A 22,782-nucleotide genomic window follows, 5' to 3' on the forward strand; every position below is an offset into this window, starting at 1 on the left:
GAAAAGAAGAAAAGCCTTCTGATAAAAAGGAAAAATATAAGTTTTGGTTAAGAATAGGGCTTTAATGCGAGGCGAAGCTATACGCTTTTCGACCGACCAAGTCAGGTTTTGGAGATTCTTTAAGAAAGCAGTTCGTTTACGTTGTTTTGGGCCCAAAACCGTGTGAGCCACTTGTAATCTGGATCTATGGATCTTTGGTTTCTCGATCAGGCTACTCCAATCATCCCAACTGTCTATTTTGTCTTCGAGACGGTAAATAGGAGGGGAAGATTGGATATACTAATCCGGTGTCTGTTAGCGAGTATTCTGCCTTCCCCCGTTTTTCTCTAAATACCAGAACGATCTCCAGATCCCGATCCTTTTTGTTTCGGTCAAATCTTCCTAACTTCCCGTCCTCCTCCATTTATCCTTCCTCTGCCTCTCGCTCTCTGTTTGCCGGGAACCCACAACATGTGCGCCTTGCTGTCGTCCCTGAAGAGATCCTCGTCGTCTCTCGCCCGGAACTCTCACATTCGCCTTTTCTCGAACCTGCCCAGATCCTCTTCTTCCTCGCTCTTCGAAGAACCCACTCAGTGCGAAGATTCGACTAAAGGGCGGTTGCTTCTCAGAGCTCTTTCCGGAGTGGTCGTGGCCTCCGGTGTAGGAGTTTGCTTGTGGGCCTCGTCTTCCTCCACATTCGCTGATTCCGTGGAGGTCGTCGAAGCTATTCAGCCCAAGCAAGAAGCAAAGAAGACGAGATATCTTTTTGCGGGTAAGTTGATATCCTTCTTCTCGCCATTTCTGCCTCTCTTTGATTACATGTTACTTTCAGAATCGTTTCACAAGCAAGTTACACTTTTCTTCTTAAATGGTGACTCCGGAAAATGCAAAATTCCCAGGGAAATCTTGGATATCCTTTCTAGACATATGATTAGCTTCATGCGTACTGCTTATATAAATGATTTTTTATTTATTTATTTGCTTTCTTTAAGATTGCCTTGGCAGTCTTCTTATAAGAATGTTGCAGAATTGATGTCCGTTTTGGTCAAATCCACTCAAAGGTGAAACTCTTATCGTTGAGATGCTCTTAAAATGAGCTTTCCTCTGCATTTGCTCCATTTGGCTGGGAGTTTCCATTCCATGTTTCATTAGATTAAAAATTTGGAGCTTCTTCGGAAACCCATATCAGCAGTTTGCAGAGGCAAACCTTTATAACTAGGAAGCAGTGACCATTCTATGACTTTTTAGTTCTGTAGGTGGGGTTCGTACTTTATATTCTGCATCCACATGTGGATTGAGGTTTTAACTCAATGGCCACATTAGGAGGTTTCGTAATGTTACATTTCTGGTTCATTCTTTTGGGTATTTTGGGGTATCATAGGTGTGCATGTGTGTGTGTATGCATGAAAAACAGATGCTTTGAATGGCAAAAAGAGAATCGGCATCAGTTCATCTGAGTGTCCAGCTATTCAAGAATATATTCTCTGGACTTCTTGTAGTAGAAGGAGATCCCAGAATGATTTTCAATGGGCTTGGTAAGCCTAATATCTAGCTTGGAAGCTTGTAGGCACGTTCCAGCAAATTTTAGATTTGTATGTGGAATTAAATATAATATTTTTTACGAAGCTTAAAGTGCATGAAGAATCATCCGAAGAAAATAAAGAAGGAAATTAATCATTCTTAGCTCACGTCCTTTGTATGCCATGTATTTCAACATGCGACGGGGTAATTGTTCTACTACAGATTACGGTACTGAGATGCGCAGTGTCTTGTAGGAAATTAGTGTTTTTCACCCTTTTACTAAAAATGCATATTAGCTCTAGAAAGACAATAATCAGATTCAAGTAGCACGTTTCTTTGAAGGGCTTGGACTGTAGTTGATGATGAGATAATCACTCTCGAAAAAGCATTTGATCATGTGATTCAGGCTGAAAGTGCAGTAGCGAATAAAGGTGAGAAGGAAACTAAATTAAATGAAGCTTCAGCTCTTAATCTCAACTCTACTCTCACTAGATTAAACAGCCCTCAGAGGATGTGGAGGGGGTGGAAGAGGTCATGGTTGAGATAGTTCAAGTCGTGGTCGTGGATGTAGTGATTGAGGTGATAAATTTGTGGAAGAAATAATCACTTCTTAGACAAGTGCTGTGATAAATTTGGGAAACCAACATGTGCAAACTCTAGTTTAACTGAAGGTGAGAAATAATGAAACTCGAGGAGAAACTCAGTAGTTACTTCAATGGTTAAGCCAATTGACACTCATGTCATCATCCCCCGCAACCTAGGACATCGAATCTTCTTCTATTGGAGTGCCACCATAGCAAACTCAGGTATGATTGCTCTATATGTATCCTCTAGTCCCTCATGGATCATTGATTCCGTAGCGTCCACAGATATGTTAGATTTGCCCACATATAGTCCATGTGGAGGCCAAGTATTTCTGGTTTCAAATACTTTGTATCTTTTATAGATAATTCTAAAAGATAATTTCGTAGAGTAACTTGAGTATACCTCTTTCAAGGGAAATTAGGAAGTCTTTGATATATTTACAAAGTTTTTCTATGAAATAAAAACCCAATTTGGGAATCCTATTCACATCTTCCGTATAGATAACTCTTTTTGTGAATTGCATCATATTATACATTAAACTTTATGTGCATATATCCCTCAACAACATGGGGTTACTGAACAAAATAATAGGGCGTTTACTTGGGGTTGTCCGCACTATATTATTTCAAGTGCTACAATCCTCTTACAAAAAAAACTTATATGTTTGTTGATGTTAATTTTTTTTTATAGTGCACCCTATTTTTCATCATCTTGTAAGTCTCCACAACTTACATTGAACCCTATTGAAGAAAGTTGAGTGGTCTAAAATCTATGTCACCCTTTTTTTTTTTTTTTTTTGAAATGATATGTCACTCTATTTTTCATCATCTTGTATGTCTCCGTCACTTACATTGAACCGTGTTGAAGAAAGTTTAGTGGTCCAAAATCTATGTTCTGTAGCTGTTATGGATGGTTCTAGTGCAGGTACTACACCCACTCATTCACTATCCTCATCTTCGAAGCCACTGCAGCTGTATCAATGATGTCGTGTACATTAATAAAAGCCTCCTTCCCAAGTCCAACCATTGGATTCTTCATCTGATTCTAAACAATCTAGTTCAACTTACCCATTGAACTCCAAAGAGGAAAAAGGTCATGTACTTCTCCTCCAGTATCTCAATATGTGTCCTTTGATTTTCTTTCACCATCCTATAAATCTTTTGTATTGTCCTTGTCCACTTCTTCTATCCCTCATATAGTGTAGGATGTCTTAGCATTGCCTAAGTGGAAACGAACTATCAATTAGAGATGGAGGCCTTGGTTTTTAGACACTTTGTGAGCCACCTATGGGTATTGCTAATGTAGGATGCTGATGGGTGTATACCATTAAGTACAAAACAAATGGCAGTATTGAAAGGTAGAAATTTCGATTAGTGGCCAAGGCTACACCCAGACCTATGGTATTGATGTATTTGAGACGTTTTCCCTAGTCGCTCATCTTACCTCTGTCAAAATTTTGATTTTTGTGGCGGTACATTAAAGATGAGCCTTACATTAGTTGGATATAAAAAATGCATTTATTTATGGTGATTTGTTGGAGAAGGTGTCTATGGAGCAACTTCCTGGTTATGTTGTTTAGGGGGAGACTAGGAAGGTGTTCAAATTGTAGAAGACTATTTACGGCCTGAGACAGTCCCCATGCGTGGTTTGAAAATTCTAGTGTAGTAGTTATTGAGAATCTATTGTGATCATTCCATGTTTGTGTTGAGAAGACAATTTGGAGTTGTTGTTTTTGTATATGTGGATGACATTGCGTTGTTAAGGAGTGATTCTAAAGTAATTGAACAAGTAAAATAGTAACTGGCAAAAACATTTTAGACGAAAGATTTAAGACAGCTGAAATATTTACTTGGTATTGAGGTTGTTTGAAGCTAGAAGGTATTGTTCTATCTCAAAAGAAATTCATTTTAGATATGCAACAAGAGTATAACCTTTTGGGTGCACGTCCAGAAGGCCAGACATATCATTTGCATGGTAGTGGAACAGTACCACATCAGTTTTTTTTTTTTTTATTTAAAGTAGGTGACACTGCTTTTCTTATATTCATTGAGAACAATTAACTATATTCATAGATATGCATATATGCTGCACACAACAACCCACATTTATGAGTCTTGTATGGAGGAAAATGATAGGGTGGATGTTTCCCTCTGTCTAAAGATAGACTGGGTGGGAGGGATCTTAACTAGGTCAGCTACAGTGAGCTTCAACTTCAGATTTTGGTATGATTCAACCGAAAACTACATTCTTGTTTCCCTGAGTGTAAAAATACACTGAAGCCATTTTTTTGGTGTTGTACTGGATTAGTCCTTTGTAGGAACTGCTAAAGAGATGTTAAAGGTCTTGTGCTTCTCATGTGGCATGTGTATGGCATCACTGATTCATCACATAAAAACACCTCCATTTTATAAGGGTACATAAATTTCTAGAATTAGAAAATCTTATATTCCATTTATTTTCATGCGAAGGCCACATTTGTTACATGAAATCTATTTCTGTCTTTCAGTTTTTTCACATGCTGATTTTGAATATATATTTTCATGTTCTCGTATAAAAATATATGAGCATTTCTCTCACATGTCAGCTGTGGGAAGAAAAATTGTGTATTTTCATACAAAAATATGATTTTATGAAGATTCACCTAATTATTTGGTCCAACCACTTAAATAAATCAAAATCAATTTTCAGTATTATTGCCAAACGGTCTTTATCCATTAGCATTGTTTGTCCTTGTGCAGATTCATATAGGAGAAGGGTTTTCTTCAACTATGAGAAACGGATTAGGACACAAAGTTCTCCTGAAAAGGTACTCATTGAAAATCCTTCAAAAGTCAGATTCAATAAATTTGAAGGATCTATTGCCAAAACATGACATTGTTGCTATTTTGCAAGAAGTGATGTTGAAATGCCCATGTTCATATACCCATCCCATCAGTCATTTTCTGATGTGAAATATCTAATGTATTAACTTCCCCCCATTCCCCTTATTCCCCTCACCAAGAAAACAAAAATCTACTCTATCTCTTCACACTGACTGGGCCATGGTGAATTCATGAACTAATTAACATACACAGGTTGTGCACATGGTAAACTCTTCTTCTACTATTAATAATATTATTATTTTTATTAACTTACTACTATTGCTATCATAATGTTATTTTTGTTTTCGTACTATTACCAGTTTTATTGTAGTAATAGTTGCTGCTGTTGTTTTTCCTATTACTATTACTGTCACTACTACCTTCTCCTGTCTCCTTTTCAACTCCAGTGAAATGGGTTATTAGCTATTGGATCAATTTCAACTAAAAGACATTGTGCATATTGTGTTAGTAAAATTGAATGAGGTGTAGGAGATGTTCACTTGTGTGTATAGTCTTTTTGTTTGTATCTTTTTCTCTTTTGTCCTTGAAGCGAATTCAATTTATTTTTTTCGTTATTGTTTCTGTTAATAAGGATGTGTTTTGGTTTGGTTTTTTTTTTTTTTTTTTTTTTTAAAGGATCTGGTTTGGGTGACTCTGCATCTTTTTTGGAAAATCTCTTGGTGACATTGTTTGCTTCCAGGTTTTTGAATACTTTGCATCTCACCGGGCTTCAGATGGAGAGGTGTTTATGACACCAGCAGACTTGATGCGTGCAATTGTTCCTGTGTTCCCTCCTTCTGAATCAAACATTGTTAGGGAGGGATACCTGAGGGGGGAGCGGCGTCCTGGAGATTTGAACTGTGCTCCATCAAGTTTTTTTATGCTTTTTGATACCAACAATGATGGACTTATATCTTTCCCTGAGTAAGCATCAAATTGCTTTTTTTTTTAATTGAAAAGTAAGGAAGGGGAAATAGTTACTCATTCAATACAACACAAAGCAAAAGACAAAGAAGAAAAAGGAAAAAAAATTGAAGAATGTCACAGTGGGAGGGAGTTGCCCAAAGCAAGCTGCTAGCGAGTAACTCCCTTCCTTGCTAACCTATTCACTCATCCATTGGTAACTCTGAGAACATGCTGCCATCTAAGGTTTTGGATATTGCAATTTATTCAAGCCCAAGAAATAACCACTACACTGTATCCCTCGACCATTAGAGGGCTGGAAAACCTCTCAACATAGAACTTCAGCCCCTGCTGAAGGGCCCTCAACTCTGTCTTTATGTTTTCTGTTCTTGGATGCTGACCTGGAATTCATCAGTGATGATACCTCTTAATAATATGTTTTTTTTAGTTTGGTTACCATGGCAAATTTAAAAAAATTCTACATAACATTTTCTGTAGTATACAGAATCTTTGAACAAGTTGGCACCATTCAGAGGTTCTTTATTTTCACTACTTCACCTACATCTGTTTGTACATACTTGAAGATTATGATAATAACTTCTCTTGTTGAAGCTCAATTGAGTAGATTAGCTATGATGTGTAGGGTGAAATTCTGGTTGAACCAGTTGAACCGGCCTTGAATTGATTATCCATGGCCCAAATATATACACTTTTTTAGCCACTACCTTTTACCATTTTCTTTGTCTACTGTCAAGATTTCATCCTTAATCTAGTTTCATTGATCATAACCTACTATGATATGGTTGCACTCTGATCCATATTGGTGATCATGCTTAATGTCCTGGGTCTGATTTCATACTCTGCAACAGGTACATTTTTTTTGTCACCCTTCTTAGCATCCCTGAGACAAGCTTCTCCGTGGCATTTAAGATGTTTGACCTTGACCACAATGGGTATGTATAACCTGCTTTCTGACATAAATCTCATTAGTTGTTTTGCCAAACATGAATGTAGTCTCCATTAATGTTGGAACTATGTTTTCGTAAAAAAAAATAAAAGTTGGTACCATGTCATTTCAAAGTCAATGTTTTTGGACTAGCCTTTCTTTTCTTTTAGTCTTTGCTCATTATTTTAAATTGAATTTTGGGTTTGTGAAGTAGCTGCAAACTGTGTAAAAGAAGAACAGATAAAAACAATCCTACATAGATATTGTATATGGCTTGGTTCGTTGTTTGCTCAGAGGCCATATTGTGTGTTTCTTAGTGGGAGGTATTGGTGTCAAAATCTTGCAGGTGAGTACCTTTTGTTTGTGTCTCTAGAGTAGAGTTGGCTCAAGATAGAGCAGAATCGTGCTGTGGCTCTCTTCATTGTTAATGTTATGATGTCAAGCTGAGGTTCCTTTAGAGGTGGTTGGGAAAAACAAAGCCTTGTAGTATTTGCTGCCAAAGTAGAACTGATAATACACTCATTGTACACAAAATGAAATAATGAAATTGTAGCAGTGTCTTTTGATGTTTCTGAAAAAAATAAGAAAGAAAGAATGAGAGGGAGAGAAAGTGGAGAAGAGAAAAATTGAGAAAGAGACTTGAGATGGGTGACATGCACGCCCCCCAGCCTCTATTTATAACTTAGGGTTGAGAAGGTTGAGTACAATTTTCATTGCCCCTACTTTAAGTGAAAACCCTAATTATCTATATCTCCTATTCTACGTGTCCTCTTTACATGAAATTTGGTTGGTAGACATAGTTTGACATGTAGAACAAGATTACATCAAGAAATATAAATAACGACAAAGTGAAATGACCAAAATGCCCCTGTTCTTGTTTTTCAACTGTTTCATTTTTAGTATTTGCTACCAAAATAGAACCGATAATACACTCAATGTGTACAAAATGAAATAATGAAATAGTAGTAGTATCTTTTGATGTTTCATTTGTATCATAAGCCATGAATATAGCTTTGATGCCCAAACAAGGCTCCATCAATTGATATTATATTTGCCATACCTTGTTGAGTTCATTCTTCTCTCTTTGCCTTGTGAGAAATGTTTGATATCACTTTTAAAAAAAACAAAAAGAAAATTGATATTGTTTCCCAATTTAGATAGTAGGTTTGATCAATTATATTTTTTTTCCAGGAAGATAGCACTAGAGGAGTTTAAGAAGGTGATGGCCTTGATGCGGTCTTTTAATAGGCAAGGAGCTCGTCATAAGAATGGAAAGCGTCATGGTTTAAAAGTACAAAAATCTGTTGAGAGTGGGGGTCTACTAGAGTACTTCTTTGGAAAAGATGGCGATGGAAACCTCCAGCATGAGAAATTTGTTCAATTTCTGAAAGATTTGCACAATGAAGTATGTTTTCTTTGCTTTGAATTTGATTTGTGTAGCCCTATTGGGGTATCTTTTGTGGCTAGCGTCTGACATCTCATCCTGTTAGTTTTAAGTAGTGAATACATCCTTGGTCCATATTTTGTGATCCTTTATAGTTGGATGAGTGATATTTGCCACTTGTATATGAGCTGTGGATGATGGCTGCGCCTGCATTTTAAACAAATATGTGGTTTGATTGATCTGTGGTGGATTGCAGTATATAAGGTTGTACCTTCTTTTTTTTCCTTAGGAATTGAACAGCATAGCCCCCATATCACTAGCAAAAGCCCCAGTGATCACTTGCTAAGTTTGGGGTCCCTTTTTGGTTGCGATGATCTGTAGGTCCTGTTTGTGCTGGCTCAGAAAGCTGAAGCCAAACACTTGGAGAAGAGAGGATGATGTTTTGTGCTGACATCCTGACATGTCAAATAACATTGTTGATCTTGCTTCCAGGAGGATTTCAAATTTGTCATGCTAATATGGGTTTGCCATGAAATGGACCAAATTTATTGTCTGAAAAGCATTTTTTGAACATTGACAGCATTCAAGTAAAAGTATTGATTCTAAAAACCAGGTCTTCGATTTTAAGTGCTCTTTATTATTTTTGGCCTGTGTGGACCACTTTGTGCTTTATGGGTATAAGATGCCAATTTTAGTGAAATTTGCATTCATGCCAAACCATATGTTTTTAAATAGTTTCACTTTTTCAGTAAACAAGTTAGTGAAAAGCACTCAAAATAATGCAAAAATTCCTACAATTTTTTCCATAATAGTTACTTTTTATTAGGATGATGATCATCATTTTACCTGGAAACTGCAACACTTGTCATGGATGTCTTATGTCTCATTTTCTGTAGTTACCATTGGTCTTTCGATGTGCTGTCATTACTTGTCTTCCCCTATTTGATCACGTACTCTGTCTCTTTCATTTACAAGAGGCTCTTTCTTGTCTTTAGATGGTTGTCTTCTTTTATGTTGTGATTGTTGGATCATCATCTCTTTGATTTTGATAGATTTTGCGCTTGGAGTTTAGTCATTATGACTATAAATCACGTGGAACAATATCAGCCAAGGACTTCGCACTGTCAATGGTTGCTTCTGCTGATATGAACCACATCAACAGGTTTCTTGATCGGGTAGATGAACTGCCTGCTGATCCGCATTTCCGAGAAGTGCAAATCACCTTTGAGGTCAGACAGGTACCACATTTCTTTCTTCATTCCTGTGGGCTTTCTAGTTACTAATTTGTCTGTGTTCTTTATTGGCAATATAGGAGTTCAAGGCCTTTGCAGAGTTGAGGAAAAGATTAAAACCATTGGCTCTAGCTATATTTGGTTATGGCAAAGTTAATGGATTGCTGACGAAGGAGGACTTCCGTCGTGCTGTATCCCATGTATGCTGTAGTTTTAGAGGCTTTTATATCTGTTGGCAGAATGTTAAGTTTACTCACCCCGCTTCATTTTTTTAAGCCTCTCAACTTCTTGGACACGTCCTAGACTTTTTGGTGAGATGGGGGTCAGGCTTCTGGTGGACCATCTTGGTGTTTTCTCCTGGTCAAGAGAATACATACTGCCTACTCATGTTAGACCATCTTGCTGTTTTCTCCCGGTCCAGAGTATATAAGCTGCCTACTCATGTTGTATGAGACGCTGCTAATAGAAAATCTGCAATTAGAAACCTTCATTCCCTCTTCCCATCGCTCTTAACCATTGGTCATGTGCATTGAAGTTCTTTCTCCATGAAATTATCCCAATCACAGGTCACCTGCCACTTGTGAGCTGTGGAGTGGGAAGCTTGAAGAATGCAACATGCAGCTGTCATATTAATTGGTTCCTTGTCTTGTAAGTTACAATCTAACTGCCTGCTCTGTTGATGCTAGGTCTGCGGGATTGTCCTGACCGATAATGTGGTTGACGTCGTGTTCCATGTCTTTGATTCTAACAATGATGGAAGTATTAGTTCAGAAGAGTTCCTGCATGTTCTGCAGAAACGTCAGAGGGATATGGCACACCCTGTAGGGAGTGGTTTTGCTGCTGTTTTCTCATGCTGGTTGAATTGTGCAAAATCATGCTCTATTCCTCAGATGCTTTATTAATAGGACTTCTCATCCATGGCCCAGCGTTTGTGTATATATTGGGAATGAGTGCATGGATGTTGTACAGTTTTAGGGACGGGGGTCAATGTTTTCAACGCTGGCTTAGGTATCCTTTTTGATCGATCATTTCAGAAGCTCCATCAAAGATGTAAAGCAGGTAATGTTTAAACTTCATATCGGACTGTGGTAGTTTTGGTATTAATAGTGTATTTTGATGTGCAGTTCTTCGATTGTGGAGCAAGGAAAAGGTAGTGGCCATGAAGGTGACTGACTAACCGTAGATTCCAAAGAGTACAGCAGCTGGTAGATTCAGTTGTATATATTTTAGATTTTTTCTCAATTGCGTGTCTTTATTTTTGTCTAATATGTATCCAATATAAAGTTGGATCGTCAGTGTATACTACTAGTAATCCATGTTCCTTTGTTATTGCATACTTTTTGCGTCTAAATTTAGGTTTTTTACTTAGTAGTTTCTTTATGTTGCTAATATGTATTCAAAATAAATAAAGTTGGAACATTTGAGTAAACTGGTATTTCTCTTCTGGTTTCTCCTCCAGCTATATCATAATAACTTTATGGGTTATTTTCTAATGGTTGAAAGGTAAACCATTTCCTGTGCTTGTTATGGTCCTGGGTTAAGTACCTATATTTTCTGTTCTTAACAGGCCGGTCTTTTGGATAGTATTGATTAGGTACTCCACAATGTTTTTTTTGTGAACAATCAATAAAAAGCAGTTGATCAGAACGGTTTCGTTTTTTAAATAATTTTATAGCAGAGGGGGAAGAAAGAGAGGAGCTGAGACGGCAAGAGGGGCTGAATTCATTTTCATTTTCCATGGTGTGCATGTACTAAATTATTTTTCAAGTGACAGTGAAATGATTTTCATTATCCCTATGGCTGTTCATGGCTGTTCTAACAGGCCCTAATAGTTTGTTTAAATCGTGGGCAAATCATCCCTTTTGGTTACTCTTTGTTCATGAGATGGGTGACAGTTGGAGTTTTTCTTGATGTGGTAATGGCTTATTAAGGAGGTTTAAGGAGGTTCAGGCCGGGCCACCGATTACATATAATTCACTTGTCCAGTAATGGCATCATGATGGCAGAGGGTGGCCAGAATCTGAAGCAATAGCCTATTTTCTAGTTGTCTTTTGCCAGTCTACTGATTAACGAACGATATTGCCCACAAGTTGGGCATCACCTTCTTAATTCATCATAAGACTCTTGCGTATCTAGCTCTCAGAGTGGGGACTGATTGCGAAGGATCGAAAATGGTAGATATCGTCGCTATGAGTTTTGTCTGCATGTTGAAAAAATAAAAGCATGAAACTGACTGTAGAAAAAGACTGCTTATTTGGGAAGAACGGAAGATGCCGTGTCGTCGCGGAGAAGAGATTCAACTGTTGTTAACCAGAGAGCCATAAATAGATGTTTTCAGAGGGGCCAAACAAAATCTGAAACGTAATTGATTGATGCAATCAGAAGATATCTTTCTTGCTTTTATCGTTAAAAAATCGGGTAGTTGAAGACATTGAGAGCGAGAGTCTGAAATTCTTCAACTGCAAGTTTCTGATCCCAATTTGGTTGATGAAACAAATGATGATTTATAATGCGGATTAGGTATTATTATATGACATGATGAACAGAGATGGGTTGAGTTGAGAGACGCTCACCGTCGCTGTATTGGACCGAATCTTCTTCCCCAAACGGATTTTCAATAATGGCGGCAACCTTCTCCCGGGAAAAACAATTGGGTCGTTAATGGACAAGTCGCAGTCCCGTGAAGCCGAAGAACCACAGGTCCCCATTGACTTGGCTCGATTACAATAAATCAACGGCCAGATTTGACCATCTTCATCACATGTCAGTTCATAGGTGCTGGGACCCAAGTGGGCCTTGACCCTAAAATTAAGTCCTGGTCTGTCTGCCCTTTTAAGGATGGCGTGTTTTAAAGTGAGAGAGCGGCCCGTGTCATTTATTAAGTGGGCCCTACTGGGCTTGTGTCCAATCCCCCCTCGCTATGTGCCGTGATTGTGGCTGAAGGGGTATCTCGGCTCAATCTCTTGGTATGTTTGCCATGTGAGAGGGGCTCACCGCGGATGTCCGGCGAGAGGCATACTAAAATGAGATGCGTGTGAGAAGATTTGATTTTTAAGCCTTTAATTATTGGGTTAATTTAAATTTAAATGTTTCTTTATAATAATCTTTAAATATATAGAAAAAATGAGAATTTAATTATTATTATTTTAAAAATATTTAGTATAAATAAATAATTATTAACTATTTTTTAGAATAATATTAGTTAAATTCTATTTTTTTTTTTTTTTCTATGGTTCCAAACGTACCCTAAAGGATTGATTCTCCTGTGCGTCTTATGCTAAACGTCCAAGGAATGGTGATAGGTTAAGCTCGGACAGAGACCCACACGGACAACGTAGCGGGGGCCCACCTGTTTAGTCCTTCATGACGGGGCCCGCTTTCCATCATCGTCCAATCTCTAACAAACACGTGAAGGGGCGGCATTAGCAAACTGAGACGCTGCTCCATTAGTTTCCTCTTCTCACGGGCTTATCTTCATGGGTCCCTCCTTTCATCACCTTCAACCCTCTCCCATTGTTCAAAAGGAGAAGCGAAGCCAGAAAAATCTACTGTCCAACTACTTTTGAGGACGAGCTCCGTTTTCTTTTTCTTCTTCACTGACGGTCCTTCTCCCTTCGTTGAGTCCATGGACTGGTTTTCCTGGCTCTCCAAGACCAATCTCGAACCGTCGCTTATCTACGAGTACGGCCTCGCCTTCGCGCACAATGAGCTCGAGGAAGAAGACATCGGTTTCTTCAATCACGAGTTCCTCCAGAGCATGGGCATTTCTATCGCTAAACACAGGTTGGAGATACTGAAGCTCGCTAAGAAGGAGGTGGGTAGAGGGCCGCCTCCCGTGAAGAGGCTGTTGGCGGTGATCAAGAAGACTAAGAGGTGTATTGCGCAGTATCTTCACGCCTGGATTCATCGGGAGGAGTCGGCGATTGTCGTCGTGCCGACGAAGAGTATTCGTGGGAGACGCTGGAGGAGCGTTTTGTTGAAGAGGAATAGGACGTTAATGGGGGTCAAGCAAGGGAGGTTGATGATCACTGATGGGAGTGCTAGAGTCGCTAATGGTGGGAGTCCCATGGTTTATGGTAACCATCAACACAACGAACACGACGACGTTGCTGATGAAGTTGATCTGTCCAAAACCGGCGGGGAGGAGATCCGGTGGGCTTCTCTCTTTCAAGATCTGAAACCCACCTGAATTCTGTCGGCTTTTCTCACTTTTTGTCATTCCTTCCCTTTTTTGAGCTATCTTGGCTGGGGAGGCGTAAGAGAAGAATCCTGTTCTTGTTTTTTGGGTCTGTTTTTCTTCCACTAATCATTTCTGCTTGAAACCTGATGTGCTTCTTTCCTTTTTCTTTTCTCTAGTTCGTCCCTGCTATTTTTTTTTTAAATTAGAAACAAGATCATGAGAGCACCCACCTTAGGTCTGCCATGAAAGTGTCCACTTTGCTTTTGTGTATGAAGAACAGAAGCATATGTTGTGATGGAAATGATCGTGTTGCGCATGCCTGTTATTAGTAAGAGGAAGCAAGAAACAGTGTTGAGATCCAACATCTACAGTGGTTGGTTTTGATTGTCGGTAGTTTGTGTCTGTGATTCTTTCCTGTAATTTTTTCTTTTTAATCCGAAAAAGTGTGTTCTGTGACTCAAAAGAGTGCCATTCTGAATTTTCGACTAGCCCATCGAGAGCCCCCGGCAGATTTACGCATTTGGTAAAAGAACAGAAGTACGTAATAGAGATCATCGAACTGACGATCCATAATCATGTTTGCGTTCAGAGTCCCATTAAGTTTGCTTTCAGTCACATACAAAAAATGGGGAAGATCCAGTATATTCAGAATCATAACCCAATGAGATAATAGCCACCATCAAAGGCATCCACTGCTTCAACGTCTAGAAGGATTGAAAGCCGAGTTTTATCGACCCAAATAAATAACAAAGGGCTTCATGTTACAACGGTTCTCTTAAGATCTTCAAGTTTCCCATCACTACCTAAGCTTTAACAAAACACAACCCAGATTAGAAGGCAATCTTCCATCACATCCACCTGCGAATCCCCAAGTGGACCGCTGCACAGGCTGATGAAAGAATCGAAGCTCCAGTTTACTAGTTTGCAGCATAAAATGATAATGTTCAATAGACTGCTCATATTTGTTAGTGCAGGGAACTTTGAGGAAGACGAAAGGAGCCACCAGCATACAGCATCTGGTACACAGGTCTGATTCTCAAAGTCAGTATTGCGCTCAATACAGAACCCAGAGCACAGACTCCCGCGAGGACATAAAATGTGAGCCTGAAGCAATTGGGACCCAAGCACGAAACACTTGAGCCGATCATATCTCCAAACTGTTTTGTTACCTCCTTATCATACACGTAACCAGCAAGCAGACCAGAGAACAGAAAGGCACCAAGCGGGTTCCCTAGTAACATGAAATTGTATATTATCCCGAAGTTTTTCAGCCCAAAAAGCTCCGAGGCAGTGGGGACCATGATAGAGAACTGAACGCCATAACAAATGCCAAGCAATGCTGTTGAAGCGTAGAGGGTTCCGTCAAGAGCTGAAGCAAATAGAAGGTAGGAGACAATCATTATGACTTGTGTGCATGTCATCCAAATTGTTCGAGGAATTGTCTTTGATCTGTAAGACAAAAATAATGATGGTAAGTGCACCTTGGGGTAACAAAAAGGATCTTCCAGACTCTTGCCATGGAAGAGAGCAGCATTGAGGATAGTAACATATGAAGTAGTTTGAAGCCTAAACTTTCATTTTCTGATGCAAGTAAAGGATAAAAAAATGTTAAGGTGCAGCACCTTCAATTGGATGTTGGCACATAAAAACTGAACTACTCAATTTTTTTCAGAAGGACCATATATACTAGAAAAGAAGAACTGTTAACCTGACAAAGTACTCAGAAACGACACCCCCACCGAGACGGCCTACAAAATTGCAAAAGCTGAAGATAGACAATAAGATGGTTGTGTCATTCACACCAAGTGCAATTCCTATTTGTGCCAAATTGTTGAGAACAGTTACTCCTGAACCAACTCCAAAAAAGTAAACCAAAAACAGAAGCCAGAAATCAGCCTTCACCACAGCCTGTCGGAAATTGAAATCCTCCCCTCGCCTAGGCCTCCGTTTCTTCTTGATTGCACCCTCACCCTCAGCCAAAAGCATACTCACATCTTCCCCATTCTGTAAGTTCCCAAGATTTGCTGTTGATGAAGATTCATTAAGTAATGGCTCTGTTTTATCGGTTTGCTCCGCAGAAATCAGGTGGTCTGTAGAAGGAGATTGGCTTAACATCCCTGACATTCTGGCTTGTGGGAAAATTGTCATTTTTATAGGGATTGCAAGTGGGGCAAGGAGAAGAAGGACCATGATACCAACAAACGTGTAGGAAACTGCTGAACTAACAGAAAGAACATCACCCAGTATTGTTGTTATAAGAAGATAAGCACCCAGGAAAATACTGGCAACTTGAGTAAACAAGAAATGATTCTTCTCAGATGAGTCTTCTTCTGAAGCAGGGGTGCAAGGTCGAACAAAGTACATCATAGCAAGACATATGGCAGGGATCCCAACAGTCAAGAATAACAGGAGATTTGATGATGAATTACTTAGAACTCCAGAATAGATCTCTGTGTATACTGCAGCACTAAGACCAACATAACCTTTGAGAATGCCAGCAACTGTGCCTCTGCTCAGAGGGAAATTTCTCATATTGGTCACTAGTACGCCAGTCCCAAGCCATGCACTACTATGAGTGGCGACAACCAAGGCCACCCATAACTGCAAGATAATTGCAAATTACAGTAAGTACCTGTTTCTGAAATACAAAAAATTGAAACATGAAAAGGAAAAAAACAAATATCTGACACATTGGAGCTACTGCAGTGTTCAATCAATTAATACTATCAAACGTGTCATGCAGAACCAGAAACGTAAGGCTCAAAGACAAAAAGGTTGCAGTAGAATTTAAACTGTTGAACACGAAACATGACCTCATGCATAAACCTAAAATGAATGACTCACATCAAGAGATTTTGTTTAGTGACTGTGTGATAATGAATTTAGTAGAAAACAAATACAATATGGTATGCTCTTATCACTATTTCCTCGGTATTGGAGCCTTGGGTTAAGTTTGTGTACTAACAACACATAGATTCCCAGCTTCTTCATGTTCTTTTTGTTCTGTCCACAGATGGTAATGTTCACATTCCCTTCCTCCTTTGTGGATCTACCATTTTTCTGAGCCATCCCTCAATCCCTTCCTCCTTTGTGGATCTACTATTTTTCTGAGCCATCCCCCGATCCCAACCACTTTGCCTCTCAATTCTAGAAAAGATCGATAACAGTTTATCCAGCTGGTCAGAAAGCCCCTTTCCTGGACTGGCCAATCTACCCTTGCCAGGCCTTCAAATAATTTCCTATAAGCATAGCCAATCAAAATGAGGCAATTGCCAAGCGTTTCTTTCAGAGATGCTTCTCTAACAGATATACATGTCCACCAAGAGTTTCCTGCCAAAAAAGTCAATGTGCAGTGGGAGCAAAAGGATTAAAATCCAAATAAACTGCTTTGTTTAGTAATTATGGAGGTTTGTGGAGATAAAAACAATCACTTCCAGGAGGAAGATTTTCATTAGCTAAGCACTGCTACAGATGAGATGTGGTTCTCTCTCTTCTCTCAAGGAACTCATATGCAAGTCGAATTCCTTATTCCTCCCTGGGAAATGACTAAGACTTAAACTTAGGCACTGGGTTGAAATTTTCCACTCTAGGAAGTGAGATAGAGGGGGAACCAATTTAAAAGCAAGAAAGATACTTTCTAATAACAAAAAGAAAAAGTTAAGAAGAGAATGCATCTGATGAAAAGACAAGATAAATAAAATATTTAAAGCTCTAACAAAGATTTGTGTTGGAATTTATGAGAATACTAGGAGAAACTTCATGGGCAAAATTTGGCATGTTTATAACATACTCGAAGACATTTCCCACAAAAATTCATAAAAGTTCCCTCTGAGTCTTCTTGAAATGGCTTTGACACCTTCCAAAGTTTCTGACAAATATGAGATTTATGTTTTTCTTTTTGTTGGAAAAGAAATCATATTGGAGCTACACTATTGCATACACATTAAACTTGTTATTCAATATCAAAGGGGATGTCCTTGCCAATGGTGTCAAATTGGGAAGGTTGGGCTTAAACAGGGCTAGATCAAAACTCAACGTTGAGTGGCGGCTTGGAGGGTACCTGATTAAATTTCCTGCTTACATGGGTCACAGCTCCTAACTCGTTAGGTTTGTGCCTAGGGTTCAACGCCAGACACGGGATCTCAGGGGTTCTTGGTTACTTTGATCATCTTAAGAAATGTCATCAATCAATCAACCACCTATAACAGGCATTAGAATGGTTAGCTCTTAAGGCCCGATACCTGATCTGCTTCTTCCACAATTCTTATCTGGAATGATTTAAATCACAACAACCTCTATTTTAGCTCCACACATTTTTCACCTAATGACAAGTCCTTACTTTCATAAGTAATCCTGAATGTATCCAAGAGAAAATCAAGGATAAAAAATAGGAAATCAAGAAGAAACAAAAAAAAAATCACAAAAACATAAACATCTTGAGTTGAGGGGGGGTTGATGATTCAAACTACAAAATCTGCAACACCACAACAAAAGCTAGGAGAACACAACAAGATCTAATTTAATACAAATATCTAAGTTTTATAAGCAATAGCCTGCTAAATCCTCTGTTTGCATCATCCTTTGATTTTATATAATCACTATACATCCTGAAGGAATGATCATAACATGCTAATTTCCAAATTTGGTCTTCGATCTATGTTAATATTTTGGAAGTTAGGTAATTCCAGGCCTAAGGCCTGAGGCTTGTCAATAAGGCAGTGTTCTCATCTGCCATTTGCCATTATTAAGAAAGCAAAAAAACCAAGAATCACATACCCACAAAAGAAACCAGAATATCAGCTTGAACACAAGCAAAAAGATGGCACATACCACAGATAAATTGAGAATCCTTCATTATGTACCAAATGAACTCAATAAGATAGATTTCCCCATATATCAACGACATAATTGCCTCTCAAATACATTCCAAGCTACAATACATTTAAGTACATGTGCCCAGATGAACTCTATTCTAATTTCTTTTCTGCCCTTCAAATAAACCTACAGAAACTGTTGACATGAATACAATCAAGCAATTTCTCTAGGTAAACTTTAAAGTAAGAACAGAAGACCTCATGATCTTCAGCTCTAGAGTAAACATGCCCCCACCAATCCACCGTCCTACGTATGAATATTCAAGGTTACTTTTTCTTTGCAGGTGATGTTAAATGCACGATTCAAGTGGACAAAACTAAAGAGTAAAGTTTCAAACCCATATTAGAATATTGCACAAGCAGAAATCCCAGTAAAAACACCAGTAGACATTAGCTCCCAGAAACTCCAGCCTTTAAACATCAAACTTTACAGAACAGGTGAATTCAATAATTTTTTCAAACCGATTAAACTAATTTGAAGTTTAAAACCTTACTAATATTTTTTTAAAGCAAGATTAATGCCAAAAGACAAAAAGAATGACCGGCAAGTCTTTGCACAAGCCAATGACCTGGCCGCATATTGGTCCATATTTTACAAGACTTAAACCCTAATCATCCAAAAACTCTATGTGATTTTTTACTTTGAAACAACTCTCCTACAAAACCAGCTCACCTCCAACTTCACAATAATGAGTGAAACTAATGCACCACTAATGAAAGATACTAACAACAAACCCTGACTCAAGGTTTTAGACGGGATTAGCAACTCAGGTTTGTCTTTCATGATGGTAATCTAGATACTAGCAGTGAAACTATATCAAAGTAGTCTTCAGCCTTTGTACAATACTTGCAAGGTGACCCTGTCACTGCTCATTCAGTTACTGGGGATTGATCAAGCATTCAACTGAAACTATTTATCCCCAATAGATATATCCAGTATGGGAAAGCAATTAAAGTTAAAAACAAGATATCATTCACAAATGGTTAAAATCTAAAATTGTAAAGCATATTCACCTAAAGAAACAGCACACAGGCAAAAGAACACAGGATAATAGTATAGAGAAGTAATAGAAACAGATGAATCCTCAAAGAGCACAACAGAATGAAGTTTTAGCCCATACAAGCTCAACTGACATACAAAGGTAGAAAGTTCAGACCAAAAGGAAGTTTTAGTCCATACGAACTCAACTGATATACAAACGTAGAAAGTCCTGACCAAACTGTCAATTAGCTCTCAGCTCAAGAGCTAATGCAGTGGGCAACATTGAAAACTGGATGGAGAGATTGGGCATTGAAGGCAAAATTAAGGAGGGAAATAGTATCACAAAGAGATGATGATGAAGATGCTGTCTTTTCCATTGAACTACCTGACCGAAAAACAATCAATAGATTTTCCCTATTCTTCACACTCCTCAGACTCGCACCCCCTGCTTCATGTCAAGCAACCCATGAAGCACACCAAAATCGGCAAGCAGAACAGAATTGCCAAATGTGTCGGACGCAAAAATAGTAGGAGCATAACCAGAAATAGTAGGAGTCCTTTAAGTAGGAGCATAACCAGAAATCAAGGACAGATCAAATCCGGAACAGAGTAAGCTCAGATTTACAGAATGATTCAGAATAAACCATGAATAGACGCTGAAATGGCCAGTTTACCAAATGGTAGACAGGAAGCCACACATGAAATATCACAGACTCTGTAATATAGAATCCAAACAAATCTGCAAAAAATGAAAATAAAAATAAAAATAGCAGCATGAGCTCAACCAGGTGTAGCACAATAGTGCGTAATCAACCACTACACAACAATCAACTAGTTATGCAAGAATCGAGTATGGAGAAGAGAAATACAGTCATAGCCTATCAAATCGGCTGAAAATATTTTAACCAGAAGTATTTATAGCCAACCGCGATCATCCAATAAAATAGCTCCTAAAAGCAGAATATCCGAAACAAGAGTACAGAAACTACCAGCCAGTAAGGCAAAGATTCAACATTCCGACTAACTGCGAGCCAGAGCACCCCGTACCCAAGAAAGCAAGAAAGTGTTCCGATCAAAAGCATAACCCATGGGGGCAGTTTATTGCATACAATCCCAGGAAGTAGGCCCACGTTCTCGCCTAGATCGTTAGCGACTCCTAGGATCGTTAACTGCTGTTGGGAGTAACCCAAAACAGATTTTAGAGAATGGGAATAGAGAGGAAAATTATAGGGGCTTCCTGCAGCAATTTGGACCCAAACTGCGGCTCCGAGGCCAACCCACGGAGGTCTAGTCCCCGCTTTCAGCACAGGCATTGCTACAAGCAGAATCGGTCCCAGAGCTCTTCTCAGATACTGGGGTTTAGTGAGATTCGTTCAAGATGAGAAGAGCCGCCAGCGTGCAACCAATATTTCAATGTATTTCCAGGGACCAAACTGCCGAAAAAACGTTCGTGTAAGAAAATTTGGCGTCTTCTTCGTCTGAAAGACCAAGCGTCCGAATTCCTAGAAGAAGAGGACACGTCGATCTCAGTTTCAAGGTAACAAAGCAAGCAACGTTAGCAGTGGGCCTTGTAGCCCTGTCGTAGTATTCAACTTTACAGAGATTTCGTTTTCATCTTGTAAAAAACCAGTGGCTCTTTAATTGCCTTTGAGAATCACATTAAATTCTCCCTTCTCTCTTGCTTTCTTTCTGTGAAGCTCTATTGTTGAAACGTATAAGCCTTGTTTGACTGCAGCTACGGACGAGTTACATCGGTAGAAGTTCAAATTCTAGACAAGATTTGTGGAGTTTATTTGTGCCATTCGTAGTAAAAAAAGTTGATTTTTTAAGTCAGGAAAAATATTTTGCCTCAATGTCAAAACAGTACACAAAAGAAGATGAGATAAAGATAAATACTGTAAATGTAATGCCGGAGGAATCAGGAAAGTGCTTTTTTTTTTTCTTTTTTATGTGAAGAAGAAGAAAACAGAGAAACTCAGGTTACTAATTCATGTGGGTAGGGGAATATGGGAGTACCAGTCGGTATAAAGCGAAGTGACAGGAGGGGAGAGACATTTTAAAGTTGTTTCTGCCTTGTAATGACGAAATCCATCCATGAAATCTGAGAATATTTAGCTGTTAACATCATTCCTCGTTACATCTCAATTCTCGAACGCAAATCCTCATTTGGAAGAGGTTTTCCCGACAAAACGTCATTCAAGTTAGGCGGCAAATGGACGACTTCACTTGAAAACTCAATCTTTTGCCGACCATTGCATCGTTTCTGATTGTTTTAATAAAGTGAAGCTACACTGAAATCTGAATCCTCAGCTACCACGGGTGGCAGCCATTGCCTCTGTAAATTTTCGGCAAGTAAGTCGATGCTAGCCAACCGACTAAGGCAGTAGAAAATTCCAACCAAGTTTCGTTTCTGTAACTAGAAGACGACCGACAGCCAATGACAGTGACCACCTCCTTATCTGTGATTCCGTGGCTGTAGTAGTTACGAAAAATATATAATGGATCTAGTTGCTCGTTTATCAAACGAAAGAAATTCTCGTGTTCAAATTATATATTCCCCAGAAATAAGAAAAAGAAGAAGTGCATGAAATTGTATTAAAGCGTAAATCCAAATTCATGAAGAACAATAGACTGGATGAAACTGGAGGAAGGGAAGAAAGACTAACCAGCCAGTAAGGCATGGATTTAACAGCGCCACTCACAGCGAGCCAAACCACGCCGTAACCCAGAAAGCAGGCGAGACCGCCGACAAAGAACATGACCCAAGGAGAAAATTTATCGCCAACCATCCCAGGAAGAATTCCCACGTTCTCTCCAATGTCGTTTGCGACGCCCAGAATGGTTAACTGCTGCTGGTCATAACCCATGACCGATTTCAAAGAAGGAGAAAAAAGGGGAAACGTGTAGTGCCCTCCTGCAGCTATTTGAATCCACAGTGCAGCTCCCAGCCCCAACCATGGACTCCTCGGATCACCTCCACTTATGCCCATTTCTATTGTCATTTCCACAAACAAAGCTTCCTGGTTCAGGCCTTAGCTAGGCAACTCTGGTTGGTTGCCATCACGTTTCTTTATAGTGAGATGGAGAACCAGGGATGTTAGTGGGAATTCACTCGCACGGGATCAAGCGGTCTGCTTTCTAGAATGGCAAGACAGAAGAATCAGGTGGAACCCACGACAATGGCAGGAAGATACTAAGCTTCTCGAACCAGAGGAAGCTTCGTATGTCATTTAGAAATGAGGAGCAATGCTCCAAGCTCGATGGGCAACCGCAATCGCCACCAAACGAGGCATTCAAAAATTTCCGCGAATCGTAAATTGACAGTTTTTCTTTCA

General features: G+C 39.1%; 3 protein-coding genes across 4 annotated transcripts; 2 read left to right on the forward strand and 1 right to left on the reverse strand.

The window, feature by feature from the left end:
- The first annotated feature begins 299 nt into the window (after positions 1-299).
- LOC137941169 (calcium uptake protein, mitochondrial-like) lies at positions 300-10,784 on the forward strand. 2 transcript variants are annotated; one of them, XM_068786462.1, is made up of 9 exons: positions 300-751; positions 4,824-4,891; positions 5,647-5,870; positions 6,719-6,802; positions 7,987-8,200; positions 9,232-9,417; positions 9,492-9,611; positions 10,098-10,470; positions 10,536-10,784. In XM_068786462.1, the coding sequence occupies exons 1-8, from the start codon at positions 451-453 to the stop codon at positions 10,311-10,313; spliced, it is 1,413 nt and encodes a 470-aa protein (XP_068642563.1). In that variant the 5' UTR covers positions 300-450; the 3' UTR covers positions 10,314-10,470; positions 10,536-10,784. The 2 variants fall into 2 exon arrangements, with proteins under 2 accessions (XP_068642563.1, XP_068642564.1); XM_068786463.1 differs by having other exon boundaries at positions 9,232-9,408.
- Positions 10,785-12,933: 2,149 nt separating this feature from the next.
- LOC137940511 (uncharacterized) lies at positions 12,934-14,082 on the forward strand. The gene has a single exon (XM_068785617.1). The coding sequence runs from the start codon at positions 13,037-13,039 to the stop codon at positions 13,598-13,600; it is 564 nt and encodes a 187-aa protein (XP_068641718.1). The 5' UTR covers positions 12,934-13,036; the 3' UTR covers positions 13,601-14,082.
- Positions 14,083-14,112: 30 nt separating this feature from the next.
- Positions 14,113-20,964, reverse strand: LOC137940510 (protein NUCLEAR FUSION DEFECTIVE 4). The gene is made up of 3 exons (XM_068785616.1): positions 20,437-20,964; positions 15,300-16,192; positions 14,113-15,040 (listed from the first exon to the last, which is right to left on the reverse strand). Exons 1-3 carry the CDS (start codon positions 20,758-20,760, stop codon positions 14,557-14,559), a joined length of 1,701 nt encoding a protein of 566 aa, XP_068641717.1. The 5' UTR covers positions 20,761-20,964; the 3' UTR covers positions 14,113-14,556.
- Between the last annotated feature and the right edge of the window lie 1,818 nt (positions 20,965-22,782).

Source organism: Aristolochia californica, unplaced genomic scaffold (assembly GCF_029961685.1).
Source record: "Aristolochia californica isolate CCGP_79_NKW_82.1479 unplaced genomic scaffold, dmAriCali1.0.hap1 SCAF_9, whole genome shotgun sequence".
In the NCBI taxonomy this organism is placed as follows: domain Eukaryota; kingdom Viridiplantae; phylum Streptophyta; class Magnoliopsida; order Piperales; family Aristolochiaceae; genus Aristolochia; species Aristolochia californica.

Coding starts and splice junctions, on each gene's coding strand:
- LOC137941169 (XM_068786462.1), top strand. CDS start 451: ATGTGCGCCTTGCTGTCGTCCCTGAAGAGATCCTCGTCGTCTCTCGCC. Junction 9,418..9,491: donor TCACCTTTGAGGTCAGACAG/GTACCACATTTC, acceptor TTGGCAATATAG/GAGTTCAAGGCCTTTGCAGA. Junction 9,612..10,097: donor TCCGTCGTGCTGTATCCCAT/GTATGCTGTAGT, acceptor TGTTGATGCTAG/GTCTGCGGGATTGTCCTGAC.
- LOC137940511 (XM_068785617.1), top strand. CDS start 13,037: ATGGACTGGTTTTCCTGGCTCTCCAAGACCAATCTCGAACCGTCGCTT.
- LOC137940510 (XM_068785616.1), bottom strand. CDS start 20,760: ATGCCTGTGCTGAAAGCGGGGACTAGACCTCCGTGGGTTGGCCTCGGA. Junction 16,193..20,436: donor AATCTTTGCCTTACTGGCTG/GTAGTTTCTGTA, acceptor ATTATCTTGCAG/TTATGGGTGGCCTTGGTTGT. Junction 15,041..15,299: donor GTTTCTGAGTACTTTGTCAG/GTTAACAGTTCT, acceptor TTTGTCTTACAG/ATCAAAGACAATTCCTCGAA.